The sequence below is a fragment of the Lycorma delicatula genome, chromosome 4 (genome assembly GCF_047948215.1).
Source record: "Lycorma delicatula isolate Av1 chromosome 4, ASM4794821v1, whole genome shotgun sequence".
In the NCBI taxonomy this organism is placed as follows: domain Eukaryota; kingdom Metazoa; phylum Arthropoda; class Insecta; order Hemiptera; family Fulgoridae; genus Lycorma; species Lycorma delicatula.
The window spans coordinates 42,159,043-42,182,298 of NC_134458.1; the positions used below are offsets into that span (position 1 = coordinate 42,159,043).

Below are 23,256 nucleotides of genomic sequence, written 5' to 3' on the forward strand. Positions count from 1 at the left end.
TTGGAGTTAACGATCTTATTCACATGCCAGAAATCGAAGGAAATTAACAGTGTAATGCATGTTTCAGTTTAATTAAGTCATATCTTTATTCATTTTATTCTAATAACAGTGCCTTAACTCTTACAGGAGAAATATTATACATTATGTACTTACCTTATTTGCGTTTATTTTTGTTATATGTCTGTACATCTTATAATATTTTATTTTTATACACTAGTGAAACTGTTAAATTGAGAAATTTCTTTTTATTGTGTGCGTAAAGTACACGCAATAAATCCATACGCAAAAGTCGAATGAACCTTTGATATCAGCCGGCAAAGTCATAAGTACGCCGATACGTATTGCGGTCGTGTTTGTTCTTGTGTCACCTTGGGTCTTTTTGAAGGGTGTAATTAACGGGCGGTATCCTTTACTGTAGCTTGTAAAAATGGCTCTTAATAAACTTGGAATTGATGCTTTGAACATTGCTGGCAAAAGAGTTTTGATGAGGTGAGTAGTTAAATGTACTTTCCATAATTTAAAATTTTGGTTAGTTTATGATTACCGGTATACCCTCTTAAATAATGTATCTGGAAATTAGTTTGATCATTGCAACTGTTTGGAGTCAGTTGTACGAAATTAAGTTAGAATAATTTAATAAATAAATAAAATTATAAATTTTAAATGCGTTGTGCCCTTTCTTCAAGTCTTTATTATTTTTATATTTTTGTAACCACACTTCATGCATGCATAATGTAGGAATGATTGAATTAAGCCTTACATAAGTCATTTTCACATGAAGTTTGTAATGTCTGAACTGATGATTTCAGCTGAACCTCTAACCCATATACGTATTCTCCTAGTACTTGCTTGGTATTGTAGGCGTTCATTTACTTTTGTATAATCTATCCAGTTTAAATATTCCTTGAAATTCTACTTGCATTCCTTTGAATTCAAACTTTATTATTTCCTTAATATTTTAAAGTTGTAGTTAACCAGGCTTTAAGTTGAATTTCTGAGATTAAAGAGATATCATTAATCAGTAAAGGGATGTCATTAAAGTTAAAGTGATATCAATAATATTTAACCATTTTAAATATTATTGTGGGAATGGGTTTCTAATTTTTCTTGTAATTGTTGGAATGGGTTTCTACTTTTTGTAATACTGCAAAATTTTGTAATTGTTTTCTATGTCCTTATCACCAGTTTCTCAATTGAAATATATTGTGTAGTTATCAATAAATTATAAAAATGTTCAGTTAAGTATGTAATTGATTATACATTTACAACCCTTCACAACATTATATATATATATATATATATATATATATATATATAGGGTTGCATTTATTATTTTAGATAAAAAGTAGCTTCATTAGCATCTTGCTGGAAGGATCAAGTAGATCAGAGCAGTAGCACAAAACAAACTCACTGGGTTGGTCTAGTGGTGAATGCATTTTCGCAAATAAGCTGATTTCGAAGTTGAGAGTTCCAACGTTCAAATCCTAGTAAAGGAAGTTACTTTTATACAGATTTGAATACTAGATCATGGATATTGGTGGTTGGGTTTCAATTAATCACACACCTCGGAAATGGTCGATCTGAGACTGTACAAGACTACACTTCACTTACACTTGTAGATATCATCCTCTGAAGTAATACCTGACGGTGATTCTCGGAGGCTGAACAGGAAAAAAAAAGTAGCCCAAAACAAATATAAAAGGTATGGTTACAGCCATATTAATTTGTAAAATAATTCTATATAATATATGTAGGTCACAGTAGTGGTTAAATTTTTAAAAATAATAAGTTAACTATGTTTCATTTTTTAAATACTTATAAATATGATTCTAGAAGATTTTTAAATTTTCCTTCTTTAGTGAGCTTGTTTCTTCATAAGATGCGCTCTAACCTCTCAATTTTTTGAATGATTCATCCAAAATCTTTAATCATGTGAAGTAGTTATCTTTATGTCTAGATTCAGTGTTATCTGTAAAGAGAGCAGTGATGCACAGTTGAAATGATTTTAACGATCTTTGTAGAGCTAGGTCTGAGATTTAGTTTCTGGACCCAGATCTTGTATATTGGGTTGATGCATTGCTATCTTTGTTTAGAAAAATCGGTACTTGTCTATTATCTGATCAACCCTGAGTTTTGTATTCAGAATAACCTATGGAGCTTTTGAAATATTTTTGTAGTTATCTTATCTTTACTGGGTAGATTATATGAGTTATGGTTGAACAAAAGTTATTGGGTTATTAATCTCTCTTTGATAATAAGCTTGATGCTATGTATTTTTGACCATTATCTTCTTGACATGTTTATTCCTATTTTACAGTTGAATTTGTACTACATTACCAACAGTTATTAGTCTAATTATACGCATATTTGTTATCTCCTTAATATCTTAAAAGTAGGCTGAATAATCATTATTCTCATATGTATTTTATTAATTATCACGTTCTCAGTTTTTAACCATGCTCCAGTTGATTTGCTCTGCTGTAGGTTAATCTTTTCGTTTGTTTTCATATGAAATGTGTCTAAAATCTGGGATCTTCCCCTATTGGAAGAAGAAACCTGCAAATTATTATTACAAGAGCATGGCATTATTTTAAAACAAAGGAATGCACTAATAATCATAAGATGAAGCTTTATTTTGCAATAAACATTTTTTTGAAGTGTAATGAAGCCAGTTGTAAAGTGCAAAAAGCAGTTTAGTCAAACAGCTGGGTGGAAGTTTCATATCAAACTTACAGTCAAATGTTTCAAACAGCTGGCTAGAAGGCTTCCTTTGTTGACAGTAGTATGATTCATGTGTTGGAGAGAAAAATTAACTAACATTTTACAGTGTGATAGTCAGGTAAACATGTGTAAAGGTACCTCTGTAGATTGGAATAGTTATATAAGAAGAGTCTGTGTTTTCTCCATTGAAAAGCTATTAGTAAGAAAGATTGGAGGACTGGACAAAATTGTAGAAGTGGACGAGAGTATTTTCACCAAACAGAAAAATAATACTGGATAGGTTTTGCCACAAGTGTGGGTTTTGGTGGAATTTTTTAAGAAACAAATGAGATGTTTCTGCAAAAGTTCCAAATAGGTCATTGTGCAATTTATGCAACATTATTAAAAAGAAAATTGTATTTCTGGAAAGGTTACAGTGAACAAGAATTTCAAGCAGCCAGTTTTCATGGTATGAAGGTAAATCAGATATAATTTTGTTGATCTCACAACTGGTCTAATACACAGCAAATAGAAAGCATGTGGGGATCAACTAATTGTCAGAATAAAAAACAGGAACTTCACAGCAGCTCTTTGACAGCTATCTAGTGGAGTTTATACGGCAACACCATGCCCAATCTAAAAATGAAAACTTATTTCATTCTATACTAAAACAAATAAGAGTTCTGATTGACAAAATTAAAAGTAACTAGTTCAAGTTTCTCTGTTAAATACATTTTCATTAATATATTTTATTAAGTTCTATAGGAGAACATACAAGTTTATGTGGGGTAAAGTAAATTATCAAATAAACCTAAATTAATTATTATTTTTAATTTAACCACTTTCTTTTTCTTTCATTGAAATCTGATTCTTAAAAATTGCAAAATATAATATTTTGGTGGAAATTAATATACAATTCATTTCAGATGAATCCTTCATTTTTCATCTGAAATGAAAAATGTATTAATGCCACCGTAGCTACAGCTTTATTTAAAAACAAAGTAGTCAATTGGATTTCGGTGAAAAAGGAACAGTCTTTATTAATTTTAATAAATGGTTATTTATATTTATTTATTTTATAAATATAATTTAACCAAACTTAACCTATGCTCGCTTCACTCGCTAACCTTGACTAATTAACACCGTAATTTTTTGAGTATTTATTTAATAAATTCAGTAATTATTGCAATTATTTATTATTTATATAATCAAAACACTTCTGTTAATTAGTCAAGGTTAGTGAGCGTGGGTTAAGTTTGGTTAAATTATATTTATTAAAATTAATAAAGAGACTGTTTTGAATCTATGTTAAACTCTATATTGGCCCATTTGCCACCGAAATCCGAATGACTACTTTGTTTTTAAATAAAGCTGTAGCTGCGGTGGCGTTAATATGTAAGTACCAATGAAGGATTTTCATTTCAGATGAAAAATGAAGGATTGATTAGGTAATGGAGGAATACTGAAAAATCCTAGCTGCCCAGAATTTCAGAGTACTTAATATTCTGATGCATTTGTTATTCCATGACATCTTTTTTTTTGGTAATCCACATTATTTCTATTTTGGAAGGAAGTGAATATCCTGATTCAATCTGGCTTCATAGAAATATTCTAAAAATTGTCATTTTCTAAAATATCAAAGAGTGCACCTGCACCATCATTTTGGAACTTCAGTTTCCAAGCTGTTTATGTAAATAATTTGTTACTTGGCAGAAAATCCATGGTATCTTCTATATTCCATTTTTGGAGTAACTGTGAATCTATGTCTGATGCTTAATGTTTAGTGCTGATACATGGAGTTGGGAATAACATGGAAGAACTTTATGCCTCCTTGAACATAATATATGCCAACAGTGTTACTCCTTGTGAAGCTTTCATGGCAACATTCAAATTGCTGTGATGTTGGTTCATGACTGCTTCATTCAATGATTGTTTTGCTTTTCTGCGAGCATTTTTCAAGTATCATTTAGTGAGTTTGGTGTACACTTTTTACAATCTTTTTTTCAATTTCTGTTTAATCCATTGGTCGCTCTGCAACTTTTCAGACCACTTATCACTGATAATTGTTACTCTTTTTATTGTTTCATATAACCCATTAGCTTATATTCAATGAAGTGTTGACTTCCTTGTCATTCAGTATGAGAATGTTTAACTTTGTTTAGGTGCAGAAACAATAAAAGATTATTGTATTCTATTATACTTTCAGATATGGCACTATTCAACCTTATTTACAGCCTCTGGATAAAGGTTATGTACAGTCAAGTACTTCAATGAAAAACTGGGAAGTGGGTGAAAAAACTACTAATAAACAACAAATTAAGCGTTAAGTGATGACTGGCAAGGTTAAAAATCTTTGACACTGATATTTCCAAAGTTCTATTTAATTTGTACTTTATTTTTTATGTGTGTTTTTTTTTGTATATTAATGTATGCATTTTTGTACAATATTTAGTGTTAATATGTAGTTCAGCATTAATAACTTTGAACTGATTTATTAAATTTATTATTCGTTTAATATGGTATTAAAAAATGTATTATAGAAAGAAAGGGAACAAAATTCTTATTTGCATTTGAACAATCCTTGGATTATTTTTTAGTGAATTTTAGTTAGTTAATATTTTCTTATAATTAATAATGTTATTTATTTAATTTTTTTATAGAGTGGATTTCAATGTGCCTTTAAAAGAAGGGAAAATCACTAATAATCAGAGAATTGTCGCTGCATTAGATAGTATTAAATATGCTTTAGATAAAGGTGCTAAATCTGTTGTACTGATGTCACATCTTGGCCGTCCTGATGGCAATAGAAATGAAAAATATACTTTGAAACCAGTTGCTGAAGAACTTAAAAAACTCTTAAACACGTAAGTTGAAAATAAATTCCAACTTTTAAAAATGTATTATATTTATATTGTTTGTATTTTGCATGATTTATTTAGTATTTTTTTTTTTTTTTTTTGCTTTTGATTTGTACTGTAAATATGTATATTATTTTGAATAATGTATTTTTACTTTTCTAGATATTAAAGTAAAATATTTATGTAATTATAATTCAGTACAATCCTTGTTACCTAAAATAACAGGAAGATTGAATTTTGATATGCTGGGTTCTTGATTTTGTGCAAAAACACAGTTTAGGGACTAATATTTACAGTTAAAAGAAAAAAATTATTTTATTTGGTTTATCCAAAGTTACAGGAGTATGTATAATGAATAATGGGTCCTTTATAAAACAGTAAACTGCATCCCATATAATCTGATATTATCATCTCAGGAAATAGCTTCTGGGAAATTGAAGAGGATCAAGTAAGGTTGAATGGCAATAATTAATGCCACATTTAATAAATTGATCTCTGTAGGTCACTTTGTTTAAACTTAGGTGGTTAGTTTCCCTGCATGCCGTAGCACATATTGATTGTGAAACTACTTCCAATTTATTAATTAACTAAGAACCAGATAAAACATAACCTTTTTTTAATATCCTTGTCAGAACAAGGGTGTTTTAATTAGAGGCCTACAATAGTAGTTGGAAGTGGTTGTTTTAAGGGAACTTTGTTAGTGTTGAAACTGGTCTGGGTACGCCTACATACTGCCTCCTTTTTGGATGGAAAGGGAAGCACTAACAATTGCCATTCTTTAACATATATTAAATGAAAAATTGTTTCATATTTAGTGATTTATTTTTAAGCAGAAAAATAATACAGATTGTTGTAGTTTGCAGTAACTAGTAATAAACTCTAATTGTAATATTACAAATATTACAAACAAGATGAAAAACTGCTTTATCAATCAGATAAATGTTTTTTCAGATTGCCAGTTTTAATATTCCGCATTGGGAAAGAAAAATTAGATTGCTGTTCCATAAATGTTTATCATGTACTTAGTCCTATTAATTTAGTATGAATTAATAGATAGTGTCCTTTACAAAGTTAATTATGAGTTTATGTATCTAAATTACCACTGTAATTTATATTTTAATTGCAGCTGTTTCTTAAACTTAGTTCATGCTTTTAATCATTAATAATGTGAATAACCAGAATTTTTATTAGTTGCATTTCAGATTAGAAGAGTTGTACCACAATCTAAAAAATTATGACTGGGTTTGATGTATTTTATTTTTTAATTAGAAATATCAGCAATCTAATTTTTTTTTTAATGAGTTCTCCATTTTTAATTTAGTTGTGTTATTTCATTGTAAGTAAAAATTTGTATAAATGTTATCTAGTTAATATTATATCAGACGTAAGTTATATATATATATTTTTTAATTTTTATTGTTAATTGAAAGAGAATTAATTGTTACTACTGATAAGGTTTAAGTTGTAGATTTTTTAACTTTTTTTATTCTATGTTCAAAAATCTATGCTGTCATCAGTTTTGTTAATCTATTGTTCATTGTTTAGTTGTATTTAAGTTATGAATATTCCTATTTTTTTACATATGTTTGAAAAACTAAATAATTTATCTATAATAGTTAACTCAATCTTTATTAATGGAAATTTTAGTTACATGATATGACTAAACTGTTTTTTTTTTTAAAGCTATACTATACATTTTTTCTGGTTTTAAAATACTGTAGAACTTCACTAATTTGTACTGGAGCGGATAAAACCCATTTTATCAGAGGTAATGCACAATGACGTTACCTTTAATGATAAAAAAGTATGTAAGATTGTTTAAATTCTACTACAGAACCAGATGTCAATGTCAGCACTAGAAAAATTTATCTTATATACAGTGGATAAAATACTTTCAAAATTTGGTTATTTTCAGAAAACATATATGATATTCTATTGAAGTAAAGTTGAAAGGTGTATTCAGTATATATGATTCTGCTATTGTCATTGAATTAATTGACAAAAATTTTTCTTTCTTCATTATTTTAGTATTTAAACATTAATTTCTGTAAATGCAAAGAAAAATATTGCTTTTTCATAAATAGACTGTATTATAGAAAACAGCTGGTAAACATTTTCTGAACTTTGCCAGCATATTTAAATTGAGCTTAAACCTTTTTTTCTTGGTGATAAACTTAAAAGTTATGTTACTTCTAGTACCTTACTGATTTTATTGTCTAGTTTTTACTTATTTTCTTACCAAAAAGAAAGAAAAATTCTCTGTAATGAATTAAGATAGCTAAAACTTATAGAAATTTTAATAAAATTGTAAATTTTTATGAATTATTATAATTTTGGAATCCTGTTTTATGCACTTTTTTTGTGAAACACATCTTTTTCTGTTATTTCATCCTCTTTTATGTTATTTCTTTCTAGATCTTACTTGATCTCTTGAATCCAGCTTGTTGTTAACGTCTTTCCTCAAAGGTACTTGAAGCTCTATTTCATTAAGCTGTTGTCCTGTCATTCTGTATGTGCCCAAAGAAAATCAATCTTCTTTTTCTCATATTTTCAGAATTTTTTTCTATGTTGTCATATACTTCATCATTACTTCTTTTTTTTCAGTCTTCATTGATTTTTCATGGACCCATTATTTTCCTAATAATTTTTCTCTAACAATTCTGATGTATTAGGTGATAGACATTCACAAGCATATAAATATTTTGTTTTAATTAGTGTTATAATGTGATTTTTTTTGCTTTTTTTTTATAGATATTCTTAGTCAGACCATACAATCTTTGCATTTTATGAATCCTGTCTTTTGTAGTGGATTTCTCTAATAAATTTTCTTCGAGTGTCTCCTAGATATTTAAATTTTTTAACCTTTTTTTATCTGACCGATATTTATTAACAAAAATCTTGGTGCACTAATGATGATATGAATTTAGTTTTTCTACAAAAATTCTTAATTTATTAGCTATTCCTTTTAAAATATTAATTTTTGTTGCCAAGTCTGTTAGATTTTTGGAAAGTATGGCAAAATTGTCTGGAAATGCTAGATAGTTTACTTCAATAGATTTATTCTTCCTCCCCAACTTTATAGGTAAAACTTTACATTCCTTTAGTTTCTCATTCCATATTCTTACTATTTTTTCCAACATACAATTAAAGAGAAGTGGTGATAAATTCACTCTGCTTAATGCCTGTTTTTATTTCAAAGGGTTTAGAATTTTCTCCCATGAATTTTTGATGTTGTGTTTGTGAGAGTTTCATGTATTAAGGTAACTAATTTTGCTTTAACACCAAATTGTCAAATTATTTTGTATAAAGTTTCTCTATCAATAAAGTCAAATGCTTTTTTAAAATTGACAACTGCTACAACTATATCTTTAGAGTTCAACATTCTGTGCCGTATTATTGATTTTAGGAGAAATATTTGATCTGAGCAGGAATCTACCCTTTCTGAATCCACCCTGAAATTCACTTATTTCCATATCTAAAATTTCTTCGACTTAGTAAAAGTTTAGAAAAAGTTCAGTAAAAGTTTAGAAAATACTTTGTAGGCAACTGGTAAAAAAGATATCCCTCTGTAGTTATTAACATCTTGCTTATCACCTTTCTTGTAGAGCGGATGTATTAGAGCCACTTTCCAGTCTTCTGGGATCTTTTTTGTTTTCCATATTTCTTCAAAAAGTATTTTTAGATCTCCTTTGATTTTTGGTTCCAACCATTTCAAAAGTTCAGCTGTTATGTAGTCCTCTCCACTAGTTTTGTTATTTTTCAACGTTCTAATTATATTTTTAATTTCTTCAGAGGTTGGTGGTTAATCATCTAAGTTTTGAACGCCTAAAAATTCAAACTTATCATTTGGTTCTGGACAATTTAGAAGTTTATCAAAATATTCTGCAAGAATCTTTCACTGTTTTCAGAATTACTTAGACCCATTTTACCAATTTCCTTTTTAAAACAGACACTAAGTGCATGGTATCCTTTTAGTTTGTACTTGAAAGTTTGATGGAAATCTCTAGAGTTGTGTTTAGCAAAGTCTTCTTGGATTTCCGCAAGCTAAGATTTTTCAAAGCTCTCTTTGTTCCTCTTAAATAAAATTCTTGCTGTTTCTTTTCATTTTTTTTTGTAATGTTCATAATGTTCTTTCTTTCCAGAAGATTTCCACTTTTTCCATATTTTAGATCTTTCTGCTGATGCAACTTCACATTTTTCATTCTACGGTACCTTCTTTATGATCTTTACTGTATGATCTTACTTTACTTTATGATCTTTACTTTACTTTATGATCTTTAAGTCTTTTAGCAGCACTGTTTATTCCTCTAGATAGTTCTTGCCAATTACCTTTTTTTGGGATATTTCTATTTCTTTTTGAAACTTTTCTGTCACATTCTTCATTGCAGTAATTCTATCTACGTTACATTTCACTAATTTTCATGGTTTTTTTTTTTTTTGTAATTTTAGAAGTTAAAAGTTTAATTCTAATTTTAGGAAGGCAATAATCAGAATAGAATCAAATTCTCTACTTCTTATTACTTTAATATTCGTAATCTCTTTAGTATTTCTTTTGGAGATAGCTAAATGATCCAGCTGAAATTCTGCAAGTTAGGATTTGGAGATATTAATATTTTAGCGTTCCTTGGAAGTTTTCTAAAGAATCTTGACATATTATGCTGAAAAGCTGTATAGAAATTAATAAACCTTATAGCTTTTTTGTTGGTTCTATAAATTCTGGATATTCACCAATTATGTTTATAAAATTTCTTTCTCTGCCTGATAGAACATTGAAATCGCCCAACAGTATTTTAATATTTAACTTTGGGATTTTAGACATTTCTTCTTCTAAAAGATCCCTCCAGAGTTCTACATTTTGTGGATTTTTTCTTTCGTCTTCATTTATGAGAGCGTGACAATTGATGGGGGTGTAATTTTTGTTTTTACATTTAATTGTAAGAAGAGATAGCCTTTTGGAACTGGCTTTGAATTCCAGTACATTATCTAATATTTTCTAGTTTACATAAAAGTATCGTGGTATACTTTTCATAATTTTGATTTCAGGTTTACTTTTAATAATTCTATTATTTTTCTTATCTGTTACATTTTCATCTAAAATTTGGTTTCTTGTACTGCTAAAATTTGGATCTCATTTTTGTCTAAAATATTTATAATTCTTTTTGTTTGCCAACATTTAATAAGGAATCGACATTTAATGCACCAAAGAATTATTTATTTAAAAATTTTAATCTTGAAATATTTCAAGGATGGTCCAACTCATCCTGGTTGCAGATGGTGGGACTCTCCTGATTCATTCCATGAAGTGGATTCCTCACTTGACTTATCACTTGGGTAGTGCTTTCTTTTAGCGTATTTTCCATTCTGCAATTGAAATTGTAAGTTGTGAAAAATAGGAATAAATTCCATGTTAAGATCGTATAGTTAGTCTGAAATTCTTCAGTGATTTTATATTGGTTGGGGCTGATTATATCAGTCATAATCTTTTTACTTATTAATTACCATTGATTTTATTTCTTTTGTGGTTTTTTGCTCATGATGCTCACACTTTTGGTACTTTACTCCGTTAAGCAGGTATATCAGGAGCTTCATTATTACTCAAACCAATTAGTGAAGTTTTACTGTAATTTTAATTATAATATTGTTTAGAGAATCTTCTTTTTCAGATTATGACCTGTGAGATAAAAAAAATTTAACATGCTTTTGAAACCATTTACCATTTCATTTATGTGTGCCTATAATACTACTTATGATGTGCTATTCAAAAAGTAACTAGTTCGTAATGGAAGTAGATTTATTTTTTTATTAGTTATGTTAGTATAAATTTTTTTATGTTAGTTACATATGCATAAACTTGTATAGTGTTTTTAAATCTTATTATTATATTGGTATATTTAAAAGTGAACTATGTAATATATATAGTTTTCTCTTAGATAACATTTTTCGGTGGTGGGTTAAATTATTTGAATGTATTTTTGTTTGTTTTGCATTTTCTTGTGATTGGATCTTCTTTACATTTCATTTTTTGTAAATTTATTTTTATTTGTTAAACCCTTTACAAGTAGAAGTTTTTAGCTATGACCTTCTGTGATGAGTTTTATTATTTTTTTTTTTTGTTTGAACATCATGAAAGTAATTATTTATCATACAGTGTGACCATAAAATAATTTTTTTATAGCCAAAGATTTATAGTGAGGCCATAAAATCATGTATTTATGGAAGTCAGACATTTTTTTTAACAAAAGATTTCTGTTGATTAATTTCCAATACAACAGTTAAAAAATCTGATGTGAACACCACATGATTTTCTTTTATGCCTATTAAATTACATATACACATTTTTTTAAAAATGAAACGTACGTAAAATTTTAATTTATTAATGACTTCTGATATTTTTTCATATTTTTTTTAATTGTAATTATTGAATTATAGTTTATTGTAAAAACGTTTTTTTCAATCAGAGGTTAATAATTATTAATAAATCAAGATATTTAAGGTTAATAATTATTAATAAATCAAGATATTTAAATTAAAAAAAAAAGTTAAAAAAAGGAGATGAAGTCGAATTTGAACTGATGTGCCTTCACCTTGTAAGATCCAAATTTTTCATTAATTAAAATTTTATTTGTCTATAACTCTGGAACCAATGAAAATAAGTACCACTTATGATGTATTGTTGAGAAGCTCTCAATGAGGGCTTATTACTGCAGTTAAGGAAAAGTTCAAAATTCAAATTTTGGAGAGAGAGAGCATTTTAAGCTGTAAAATGCTCATAGCACATATGGGCACTTCTGATGCCATCAAGGCCAAAACAGAAATGGATGACCCAAGAGATAATGCTTAAGAAAGAAGAAAAAGTAAGAACAGTGCAAATAAATATAAACAATTACGAAGGAAGATAACAAGAATGATTAGGGAAGCAAACGAGGGATGGATTTCAGAAAATTGCAAACACATAGAGGAGCTACAAATGAAATGTGACAACCACAATTTGCATAAGGAAATTAAAGAACTAACAGGAACAACCAGAAAAAGACAACCTGCTGTTATTAAAGTTAAAAGAGGCAACATCTTTATAGAACCAGTGCAGAAACTTCTATGGTGGAGGGAATATATGGCAAGAACTATTTCAAGATACAAGAAGTACAAGAATACATCAAAATGCCATAGAGGAGCCAAACATCATGAAAGAAGAAGTACTTTATGTTATAAAAACATTGAAAAGTGGAAAAGCAGTCAGGCCAGATGAAATTCCATGTGAACCCCTGAAACTAATAGATGAAGAACAGCTCGACATTGTTGTAGACTTTTTTAATGAGGTGTACAGAACTGGAATAATACCAAAGCAATGGATAAAATTGACTTTTATAATGCTACCAAACTGGACCAAACACTGGAAATTAAAACGCGGATAGAAATGGCTAGAAGCGCATTTCTGAAAATGCGTACTTTCTTGTGTGATTGGCAGGCCAGATTATATCTGCGGGCTAGAATGGCAAAATGTTAGTGTTTCCTGTGCTGCTATATGGAATGGAGACATAGACATTGAAAAAACTACACATGAAAAAGTTAGCGCCCTTTGAAATGTGGTGCTATAAACGCATGCTAAGGATAAGGTGTCAAACATCAAGGTACTGGAGAGTATGAATAAACAACTCGAGGTTATGTCTACAGTACAAGCATGGAAATTACAGTATCTAGGTCACATAATGAGGGGAGAGAAGTTCTAGTATCTTCAGTTGATCATGGAGGGGAAGGTAGTGGGCAAACGTTATGTTAGGAGGCACATAATTTCATGGTTGCGCAATCTGAGGGAATGGTTAAGCACAACGTCCACTGAGCTGTTCCGAGCTGCCTATTTAAAGGTCAAAATAGCGATGATTGCAAACCTCCTGAAAGGAGATGCCACTTGAAGAGAGAGATAGATGCCATCAAGAAACATATTTCTTTGTAGCATTACAAATAAGTGCAGTGTTGGGAGAGCAAGTAAAAAATTTGTTTAAAAAAGTAGTATTTCTTACTAATAAAGGAATTACAAATGTATGGATATATTTCACTAAGGATACTAATGAATTGTACATGTAAGCCCATAATGCTGGGAGCACAGATTATCAAGGATACAAATAAACTCATCTTCAGTAAAGAGTTTAAATAGAGAAAAATGATTAAATTTTTTTATCCTTTCATTCATGCTAAATCTGGTTATAGAATCAGCTGTTGAGAAGATATGAAAAGGGTGTTTTTTCTTTCATAATTTTTATTGTTGAATGGGAAAAATATTCAGTGTGTTTTGTGAAATGTGCTAGGTTTTGATTAGTCTAGTAAAATGAAATTTTCATTTTAAATTCCTGGTTAAAAAATAAAACTACATTGTACCCTAAGCAGAGATTTATTTAATGGAATTATTATAAACTATTGAGGGTGTATGTTATGTTTTCCGAAATTTTTTTTAAATTTGAGAAACTAGGGTACTTATGTATTAACGCCACCGCAGCTGCAGCTGCTGTTTAGGTTATGTTGACTTCATGTACTATCAAATCGTACGTATATCAAAATAACCTAACTAAATATAACCTACGCTCGCTTCGCTCACTAACTTCTTATAATTAACATTAAATATGCATAATATATACAACTTATTATTAATATAACCTTAATGTTATAGCACCGAAATCCAATTAATGTTAATCCACCGAAATCCGATTGACTACTTTGTTTTTAAATAAAGCTGTAGCTGCGGTGGGGTTAATACGTAAGTACCGAAACTAGAATTAAGCATCTTTGAAAATGTATGAGTAATTGGTTCTGCGATCATATGCGAATTACGATTTTGGTATTTATAAATGTATGTGCTCATGTTCAATAACACAATTATTTTGTGTTTTGTTGAATAATAAACTCTGTGAAAAGTGTTATATTCTGTTAGATGTTATGGTCTGTAAATGTTAAACTGTATTGAAAACTGTGGTGTCTGTAGTTCCATGTATGTGGTTATTTTGTAGATCTTTGAATTTTGCAATTTGATACTTCTTAAAAAAAATAATTTTTTGAGAACTATGTTTCTCATTCAAGTATAAAGTATACAATTTGTTTACTTATTTAAAATTTACACATGGAAGTTATCAGTAATTCTCTTTTTATGGTAAGACATGTTGTTACTAAGTGAATAAAAATTATTATATTTATCTACTTTGAGTTTGTTTATTGATCTTATTTGTTCTGGGTTTAAAACTGGAAGTGTGTGAAATTTTTATTGTTCTGTTCTGATGCCTTTCTGACTCAGCTGTCTGTTAAAAGATAAACACACCATACTGAATCATTCACAAGTAACAAAGCATTAAATATAAAACATTTAAAATAGTGGGCTAGTAAGGAATCTTTATTAGCCTATTCGACCAGCTTCCCTTTTGTATATCAGTGACATTTTCATTATCTCCACCAACATTATGTGACGCTGCTGGAATGCCACTCTTGGGGTAGAAGGCATATAATGAATTTTTTTAATAACCTGTTATTAGGCGACATACACTTATAATGTTAAAAGATTGATACATATTGCCAAAACTCCTCCACAAGGGTATCAGGAGTGCTATATTGTCTGTGTTATTGTTTGTTGATGACTATTATGGTGTTAATGAGATTCCTCTCAGTTATCTGATAGGAAGTATTTTTAAACAAACCGGCCAATGGCAGTTTGAAAATGTATTATAAATAACTGTTTTACAGATGTCATCCCAATTTTATAGATATAGATTTATCGATTTATTTTGTTTATTTAATTGCATAATTACATTTATAACAGCCGTTTTAAGTGGAGTTTACCTCATCTTAATTTGAGTGCACAAGAGGCTCAGTCTATCCAGAAGGAGAGGCTGGTTGACCAGACTGGTATAAAGTCCTCTTCCTCCCCAGGATCTATATGTGAGCAAGTATTTAAGAAGTGCGTATTGTACGCTTATAAAAAATCAGTAACATAATTTATTGACTATTTTTATTATTTTTTATTAAATAATATTCATTAATAATTCTGTAATTATCATTAATGGTTTATCTTTAGCATGTGAGGGGTGTTTGATCAGTTCATGCGAAGTCAACAGATGGTGCTCATAATACTTTGTTGAGATCATTCTTAGTTTCCTGCATCTCTACTAGAAGCAAACATCAAGTTTCTCAGATACATTTATAAATTTGTTACTGTCAGTTTGAATCAATGAAGTATTGTGATTTATAAAAAAATGAATGAAAGAGAAATTTTGTATGGTGATCAAAGATTATTTTTTTGAAAGGAAAAACTACACAGGAAATTAAAGTTTAGCTGGATAAATATTATGGTGAGTCATCAATTAGGACAGTTAACAGTTGATTTGGTTATATTTGGTGTGGTCATATGTGCACAAATGACAGTGAACCTGGATACCATGTTGAGATTATAATTTTGGAGAATTTTGAAAAAATCCATGATGTGGTGGTGGAGAATAGAAGATTGAAAGTGTGTGGGATTTCTAATACAACTATCTGAAATGAATGGGTGTGTCATATTTTACATGAATAATTATGTATGTGAAAACTGTCTGCTACATGTTTGCTATATTTGTTCACAATTTATAAAAAGGCATGAATAAGCAATCATTTTTAAAGATTGTTTGGGATATTTCAATGGAGGTGATAAAAAATTTTACACTATTTGATAACAGTTGATGAAACTTGTACTTGTCATTAATTTCCTGAAATTAAGGAGTAGTCAAAGTAGTGGGTTACAGCTGGGGAACTTGTTCCAAAGAAGGTGAAAATTGTTCCATCAGCAGGAAAGGTGATGGCTACATTGACTTTCTGGAGAATGAAAACTGGGGAGTATTGTGCATCTTTGCTAGATTGTCTAAAGGAGGAAATAAAGAAAAAACTCAAAGCTACAATTAAAGAAAAAAAAAAAAAAATTAAATAAACATTTGACAAAAAAGAAGGTTCTTCATGAAGACAATGCACCAGATCACTGTTCTGCAAATGCAACAGTAAAAAAAGATTTTTCCTAAAAAATTGTGTCTCTTTATTTTTGTATGAACTTATCAGACAGTCCTTGTACATCTCATTCATATAAGCTTATTCGTTAGCTAATAGCACTGTCATTAAACCATTTGGGAGTAAATATTCTGTAAGTTGCTTTTTACTGATAACTCAAAATGCTGAAAGTTTAGTTGGGTTATTAGTGGTTACGCTGGTATTTAATCTTAAATAAGAGGAAGATACTAAATAAACCGTTAATTAGGAACTTGAATCCTAGGTAGAGTTCTATACTTAATTGTGTAAATTATTTGTGTTAAAAATTAATTAAAATGGGTGTGATTGTTTATGATAATATGTTTAAGATAAGATCAACTTACTTGCATGAACAAGTTCTATATAATTTTAAGAATAAACTTTTTTGTATTCCAGTTCGGTTAAGGCAACCTTCTGTGATACTCAACATTCGAGGTAACTCATACCTTCCCATTCACACTAGATCAGGTTTCAAGGCTAGAGCTGTTTAATTGTTTCTTAAGCTGGCTTGTTGTGAAGTATGTTCTAAAACTTCTCTGAACAGGCATGTATTTTGAACAAATTTCAAAGAACTTAGTGTAGAATGTCAATAATTCAGGATTGATCCTGCCTGGACTGGTTATTTAACCAGATTTTTTAATATATTATGAAAATGCTATCTAATTCATTCTATGTTATCAATGAACACACTCTTGTAATTCTGATAAAATGAAGTAGTATCTTCCGTACAGATGAGTACTTACAGACATTCCTACTGACATTCAACATAATATTTTAAACAGTACTTGTAGTGTAACTCTTTGTTATGCAGAAATGTATAGTTGAGGCTTATAAATATTATAAGGAAAACTTGTTTATTTAGTAAAAATTGAGATTTAAATACTAACAGTCACTTTTATTTATACCAGACATACTTTATAATCAAATCTTTACATAAATATTTTACTCTATACTTACTGTCTTTAAAAAAAGAATCTATGGTAATATGTTTTACAGTTGAAAATGTAAATAAAGTTTGCTTTAATTACTTCATATAAAATTAAAAACAATAAAAAGAGAAAAAATGTTTCAAAAATTATAAGAACACTAAGTAAAAGGTATAAAGAAAGAATAAACCACTATTATTATTACTTTGTGACGAACTCTCTCTTTTTTTTTTAGATAGCTAATTCAATTTAGTCAAGTAATATGTGATGCTCATTTTCTTAATGAGCAGACACCATTGGTAATTTTAAATTCTGAATGTGCTTTCTTTTAATGTGTGTATGAAGTCTATTCAAATAGTATTAGATCATATTTTGTATTAAGTAGTTCTCATATTTGGAACTTAGTAAAGTGCAGTACTAGTAACTAGCATGAAAGTGCATTTTATTTTCATTGAGTGTGTCGGTTGTCCACTAGTTATTATATATATTAGTGTGACAGGTATATTAATGTTGTCCCATTTTTATTTTGTGCATAATGATGGAATGTGTCAGCATTGCTATTTCAAGTACTACCATATGCTTGATATTACCCAAAGTAACACAAATTGTAGTAAATAGGTTTTTTGAAACAAATATATGAAAGTTATACAAAGAGTGGAATAAATACTTTCAAAATGGTTAAACATTTGAGAGTAACCAGCATACTGATAGGCTGTTAACAAGCCAAAATCCTAGTGTCATTAACAACGTGTGGAGTTTGATAATAAAGAGTTGGCTGATTGTCTGAGAAATTGCAACTGATTTGGGATTAGTGATGGTTTTATACACACAATTTCAACAGATGATTTGGACTTGCACAGAATTGCCATGGTACTTGTGCCCAAGCTGCTTTCATTTGAACAGAAAGATTGGTTTTGATATTGCACAGGACATGCTCTAGTGATCTTAATTTCCTTAAGACTGTCATAACTGTCCATGTGTCCAAGATGAATCTTGGGGTTATGGATGCAGCCCTGAACAAAAGCTCAGCTTTGTCATGATTTCATGAAGTCATCATCATCCCCAGGGTTGAAGAAAGGAAGACAAGTCCATTAGAAGACCAAACTATCAACAAATAGTATTGTCCTTGTTCTATGTCGTCTTTGTAGTACAGTTTGGTGCAAAAGGCCAGAAATGGAATCATACCAGTGGTAGTTGCATCACAGTATAACACACCCATTTGTCATTTCCCATTTGTCACCCTCCCATTTGTCATTACATCTAATCAGCGATTTCTTGGTTAAACACAGAATTCCTCCTTACTTATCAGACATGGCTCCTTGTTATTTCTAAGTTGTTCCTCAAGCTAAAGATGCTGCTGATAGGATCCTCATTTAACAGGTTGGAGTACACGAATATGACAGTATAGCTGGTAGCCGTTCCAGAAGAGGACTATGAAAAATGTTTCTAGCAGTAGAGGGACCATTGGGTAAGTGTGTGGAGTTAGAAGGGAATTACTTCAGAGGCTAGGATTGGAAACAAACTACTAAGCATTCTTTCTCAGATACTTTTTGATCAGACCTTGTGTTCGAGACATTATGCAGCTGTTTAAGTAATTGCTTTATTGATCTCATTATTGTTAGTTTAGCAGGCTGTGCAGACAAACACAAAATCAATTCCGGGTGATTTAAAGTGTGTCTAGTCTAGGTTGCTACACAAGTAATTTTATAAGAATATGCATTCTTCTTCATAAAAAATTGATAAATTGTTACTTTGTAGTAATTGCTGTACCATATCTAAAACAGAATAAATTTTGCATTTATAGCAGCTAAAAACTGATAAACAAATATCCATTTGTTAGTTGCACAGATAACCTGACCTCATATTCATTTGGCAGATATTTTTGAACTAATAACAAATAATGCACAGTGTAGTGTTTATTAGTTTTGTTAAACTAGTAGAAGCAGTAGAAACAATGTGTAAATATTGAAATTGAAAATGAAATTATGAATCTGATTAACATAAAACTTAACTTTGATATTACTATATTCTTTCTCAGAACAACCATAAAATTATATATTCCTGGAGAATTGTTTGTGTTTAGTTGGTTAATTTGTTTTGTTTTATGCTTGTCCTGAGAGTTACATTCTGTCCCCGGAATCATTGTTTATACTTGTAAATAAGATGAATTTTGTTTTTGTTATTGTTTATATTTGTAATTACTTTGTGTAGGACTGAGTTAATGAATTTGTTTTTTACTTTTTCTTGCATTGGGTAGTGTTGAGTTGTGTTACCTTCAGTTATATCATGGTTGTGTAGAAAAGTCTTTTAATTAGGTTTTTGTATCGTTATTATATAAATAAAATATACAGAATGGGCCAAATAAAACTGGTGCCAGGAAATAAAAATGTTAAAATGAAAACCAAAAAGTAATATCAAATTACTTACATTTATTGATTCCTGATTACAGTGCTTTAGAAAAAAGAAATGTTTACAATGTAATTTTAAAGTGTTTGTTCAAAATGCTCACCAGTAGCCGCTATACAAAGTTCAGTGCGGTGAATCATGTTCAGAAAAACTTTTTGCAATTCTCCAACTAAAATCCTGACAATCTCTTGTCATATGTTGTCGTTCAGTCTTCAAACATCTGTGGATTGTACTTATAGACTTTCACTTTCAGTTAGGCCCAGAGGTAAAAATTACACGGCATTAAGTCTGGAGATTGGATGGACATAAGGCCTTATTGATTGTTCTATTCTTCATGAAATCTCAGTGGATTTGAATGAGAGACCAATCAGAAGTGAGGCAAATCGCTCCATCTTGTTGGAAGTACCCGTAAGAAAGTTCTTCTGGAGTCAAGTTATGCGTAAATTCTTCATTCATAAATAGACGTCAGTATTAACAGTCTCAGAGAATATTGGCCTTACTTATTGTTCGAGAATTCTCCTGTTTGTTGGGGTAATTGCCATGTTGATTTAACAAGACTTCTTCCAATATCATTCACTATATAAGCAATAACTTCCAGAGTTCAAACAGTATGTTCTTTCACTCTCTTTGCATTGGTAACAGAACCAGTTGTTCACCATTTTTTCACTAAATCTTGAATTGAAGTTGTGTTAACATGTTCCTTCCTCAAGAATGAAAACATGCTGCTCAATTGAATACACCGTGATGCACAAACACTACATATTCACTGAACAGAAGGGGAATGTTGAAGACTTAGGAGTGAGTCAGTGACCTTCAACTAATTCATATGCGCAACAAACATACCGTCTTCTGACACAATATCTGTCAGACGACTAAGATCGGTTTTATATGGCCCATCCAGCACATATGTAAAACTACCAGCTATATTTCCAAATATTGTAAAACTGAAAACATATTTATGATCTTTAAATTTTCAGATTGTGTATTTTATTCTGTTGATGAGTTCATTTTCTCTTATAATAAGATGGTTGTTATATGGACGACCTCCATGGTGAACTTGTAGCATCTCTGTCTTTCATCCAGAAGGTTCTGGATTCAAATGCCGGTCAGGCTTGGCATTTTTCATACATTATAAAATTTACCTATTATTAAGTGACTGCAATTGGGGATAAGCCTGTTATTGCTTGGGTAATAAACATTGTATTTGAGTAATAATGTACATAATTTGCATGATATATGATTTTTGTATTTTTATGATTTATATACTTCTATGAAATCTCTAAAATTTATTTAAAAAAAGAATAAAATAATTAAAAAGTTGTATTTTGTAGTTAAACGCAGTAAGCAGAAACTTTTTACATGGTTAAATCGCTCCCTAATAATCAGGAGTTCTACTTGTACAAAATGCATTTATAGCATTTTATAAATGCTGAAAGTATTTAGAATTTGATTGTTAATGTGGAGTCAGGCCTAAGTGAATTGCTCTGTGCAATGGTGTTACTGAAATTTACCAGTGCACTTAGGGTGAAGATAGTTTAGTATAAACTAAATAATACATATATATGTAAGTTTGAAATGCGTACACACACATATATATATATCTATATACACAAGTTTGATATGCGCACACACATATATATATATATATATATATATGTATACACACACACACTTGCATGTAAACATCTTATTAATGAAGGTAACTTGATAGAGGGTGACATGATTATGTTGGCTTTAGTGATGACATTAACAACTTGGAAATGAGTTTGATTTATTTGCTGGATGGCCATATTTTTTTTCTTGATAGAATATGTTTAACACTAGAAAAAAATTTTAAAAGAACTATAAAACTAACTTCTTAAAATATTACCTAAGAAGTATTTTACCTTCTCCAATGTAAAACTTGAAACTATTAGATATCGAGACAATATTCCAAAATTCCCTCTGTAAGATTTAACACTAGATTAGATATCCACTTTTTTCCAATACGATTTTATGTAATTTGATTTAAAAAAATTATTCACTCTGAACACTTTACTGTCTTCATTATCCCACTTATTTGAGATTTGTTAAATTTACAGGTTGTACTTTCCAAGATAATTTTCTATAAAAAAAAATAAATATTAGATGCGTTGATAAATTAAGATGAGTTGAAATAAGATGAGTTGATAAATAGCCATCGGTTGAATCATCATATGAGGTTTATCAGTTTCACTTTTTCCTTTTTTTAAAAATTGTTCTAAAAAATTACTTATAACATCCAAAACTGAGTCTTTTACTTATTCTTACAATTCTGGGCCATTGTTTAGTTATAATTTTCAATAAAAAACTTCTGTTTCAGAAATGTTTATTGCTATCCTTTATTAGAAATCTTGTTTTATTTATTGAATTTTGTCCTTGAATACACTGTATGCAATTGTGATCTTGCCCCTGAGTTTATCTTTGTGCATTTATTTTTTTGCACTTGTAATATTAATAAAACTCATTAATGTTCCTGTTGATATTCCTCTGTCATATGTATTTTTATTATTATACTATATCTGTGTTATAAGGTGTGGCTTACATATTTTACCTATACCATTTTTTACATATTTCTTTGAATATATTTGTCCACTTTTAAGTCTAATCTTAATTTTAAAAAATATATATTTCTTCAATTCACTAGCTTCTGCTTTTTAGAAAACAGAGAGAATAAAAAAGAAAGTAGATTAAGTAAACTAAATAATAAATATGAAAAATATAGAACATTAATTTACTTCAAAAAGGCTGTCAGTTTGTAAATTACTGTTCTGAAGTAAGTTGAGTAATTGTTTTTAAAGGCAAGAGTCTGTTATCTTTTCATTGTTATTTTTCATTTGATAATTTTATGATTTCACTGAGCAGTTATATAGGAAAGTTATGAAATTTTTCAAAACTAGTTATAGATTGCTTATGGAATTTTTTTTTGTAGATTTTAAAAATGGTTTGAAGAGTCTAGAAAAAAATTCAGAAAGTAACTGGTACCAAACTCTTAAATTATTATTAATATTTTTTGGATTTGTAAATATTGATGACCATTTGTTAGATCTATTTACTAAAACTATAATATAAAAAAATAACTTTAAAAATCTAAATTTAAAAAAAAGTAAATTGTGCCCGTAACAAACTACCATGAACTACAAACAAAATTTTACAATTAAAACAGTAAACTTTTAGAATAAGTAGAATATATGAATTTTGTGAAAATATTATGTAATATTTTATTTAATGTTAATATTTCAAACCAGTATTTTATTAGAATACTTTTTGTATAATTATAAAAGAAGTAATTAAAGCTGTATATGTTGAAATTTAAT

General features: G+C 29.2%; 1 protein-coding gene across 4 annotated transcripts in view; it reads left to right on the forward strand.

Moving 5' to 3' along the window:
• Window positions 1–309: 309 nt before the first annotated feature.
• Window positions 310–23,256, forward strand: part of Pgk (phosphoglycerate kinase) — a 76,641-nt gene continuing 53,694 nt past the window's right edge. For 3 of the 4 annotated variants that reach the window (XR_012756082.1, XR_012756081.1, XM_075362801.1), the window contains exons 1-3: window positions 310–489; window positions 5,361–5,564; window positions 15,358–15,495. Coding sequence is in view for 2 of the 4 variants with exons in the window: in XM_075362801.1 (XP_075218916.1) it covers window positions 428–489; window positions 5,361–5,564; window positions 15,358–15,495 (404 nt within the window). In the remaining 2 variants the exon portion in view is untranslated. The remainder of the gene's footprint in view (window positions 490–5,360; window positions 5,565–15,357; window positions 15,496–23,256) is intronic. The other variant, XM_075362802.1, reaches the window with a different exon arrangement.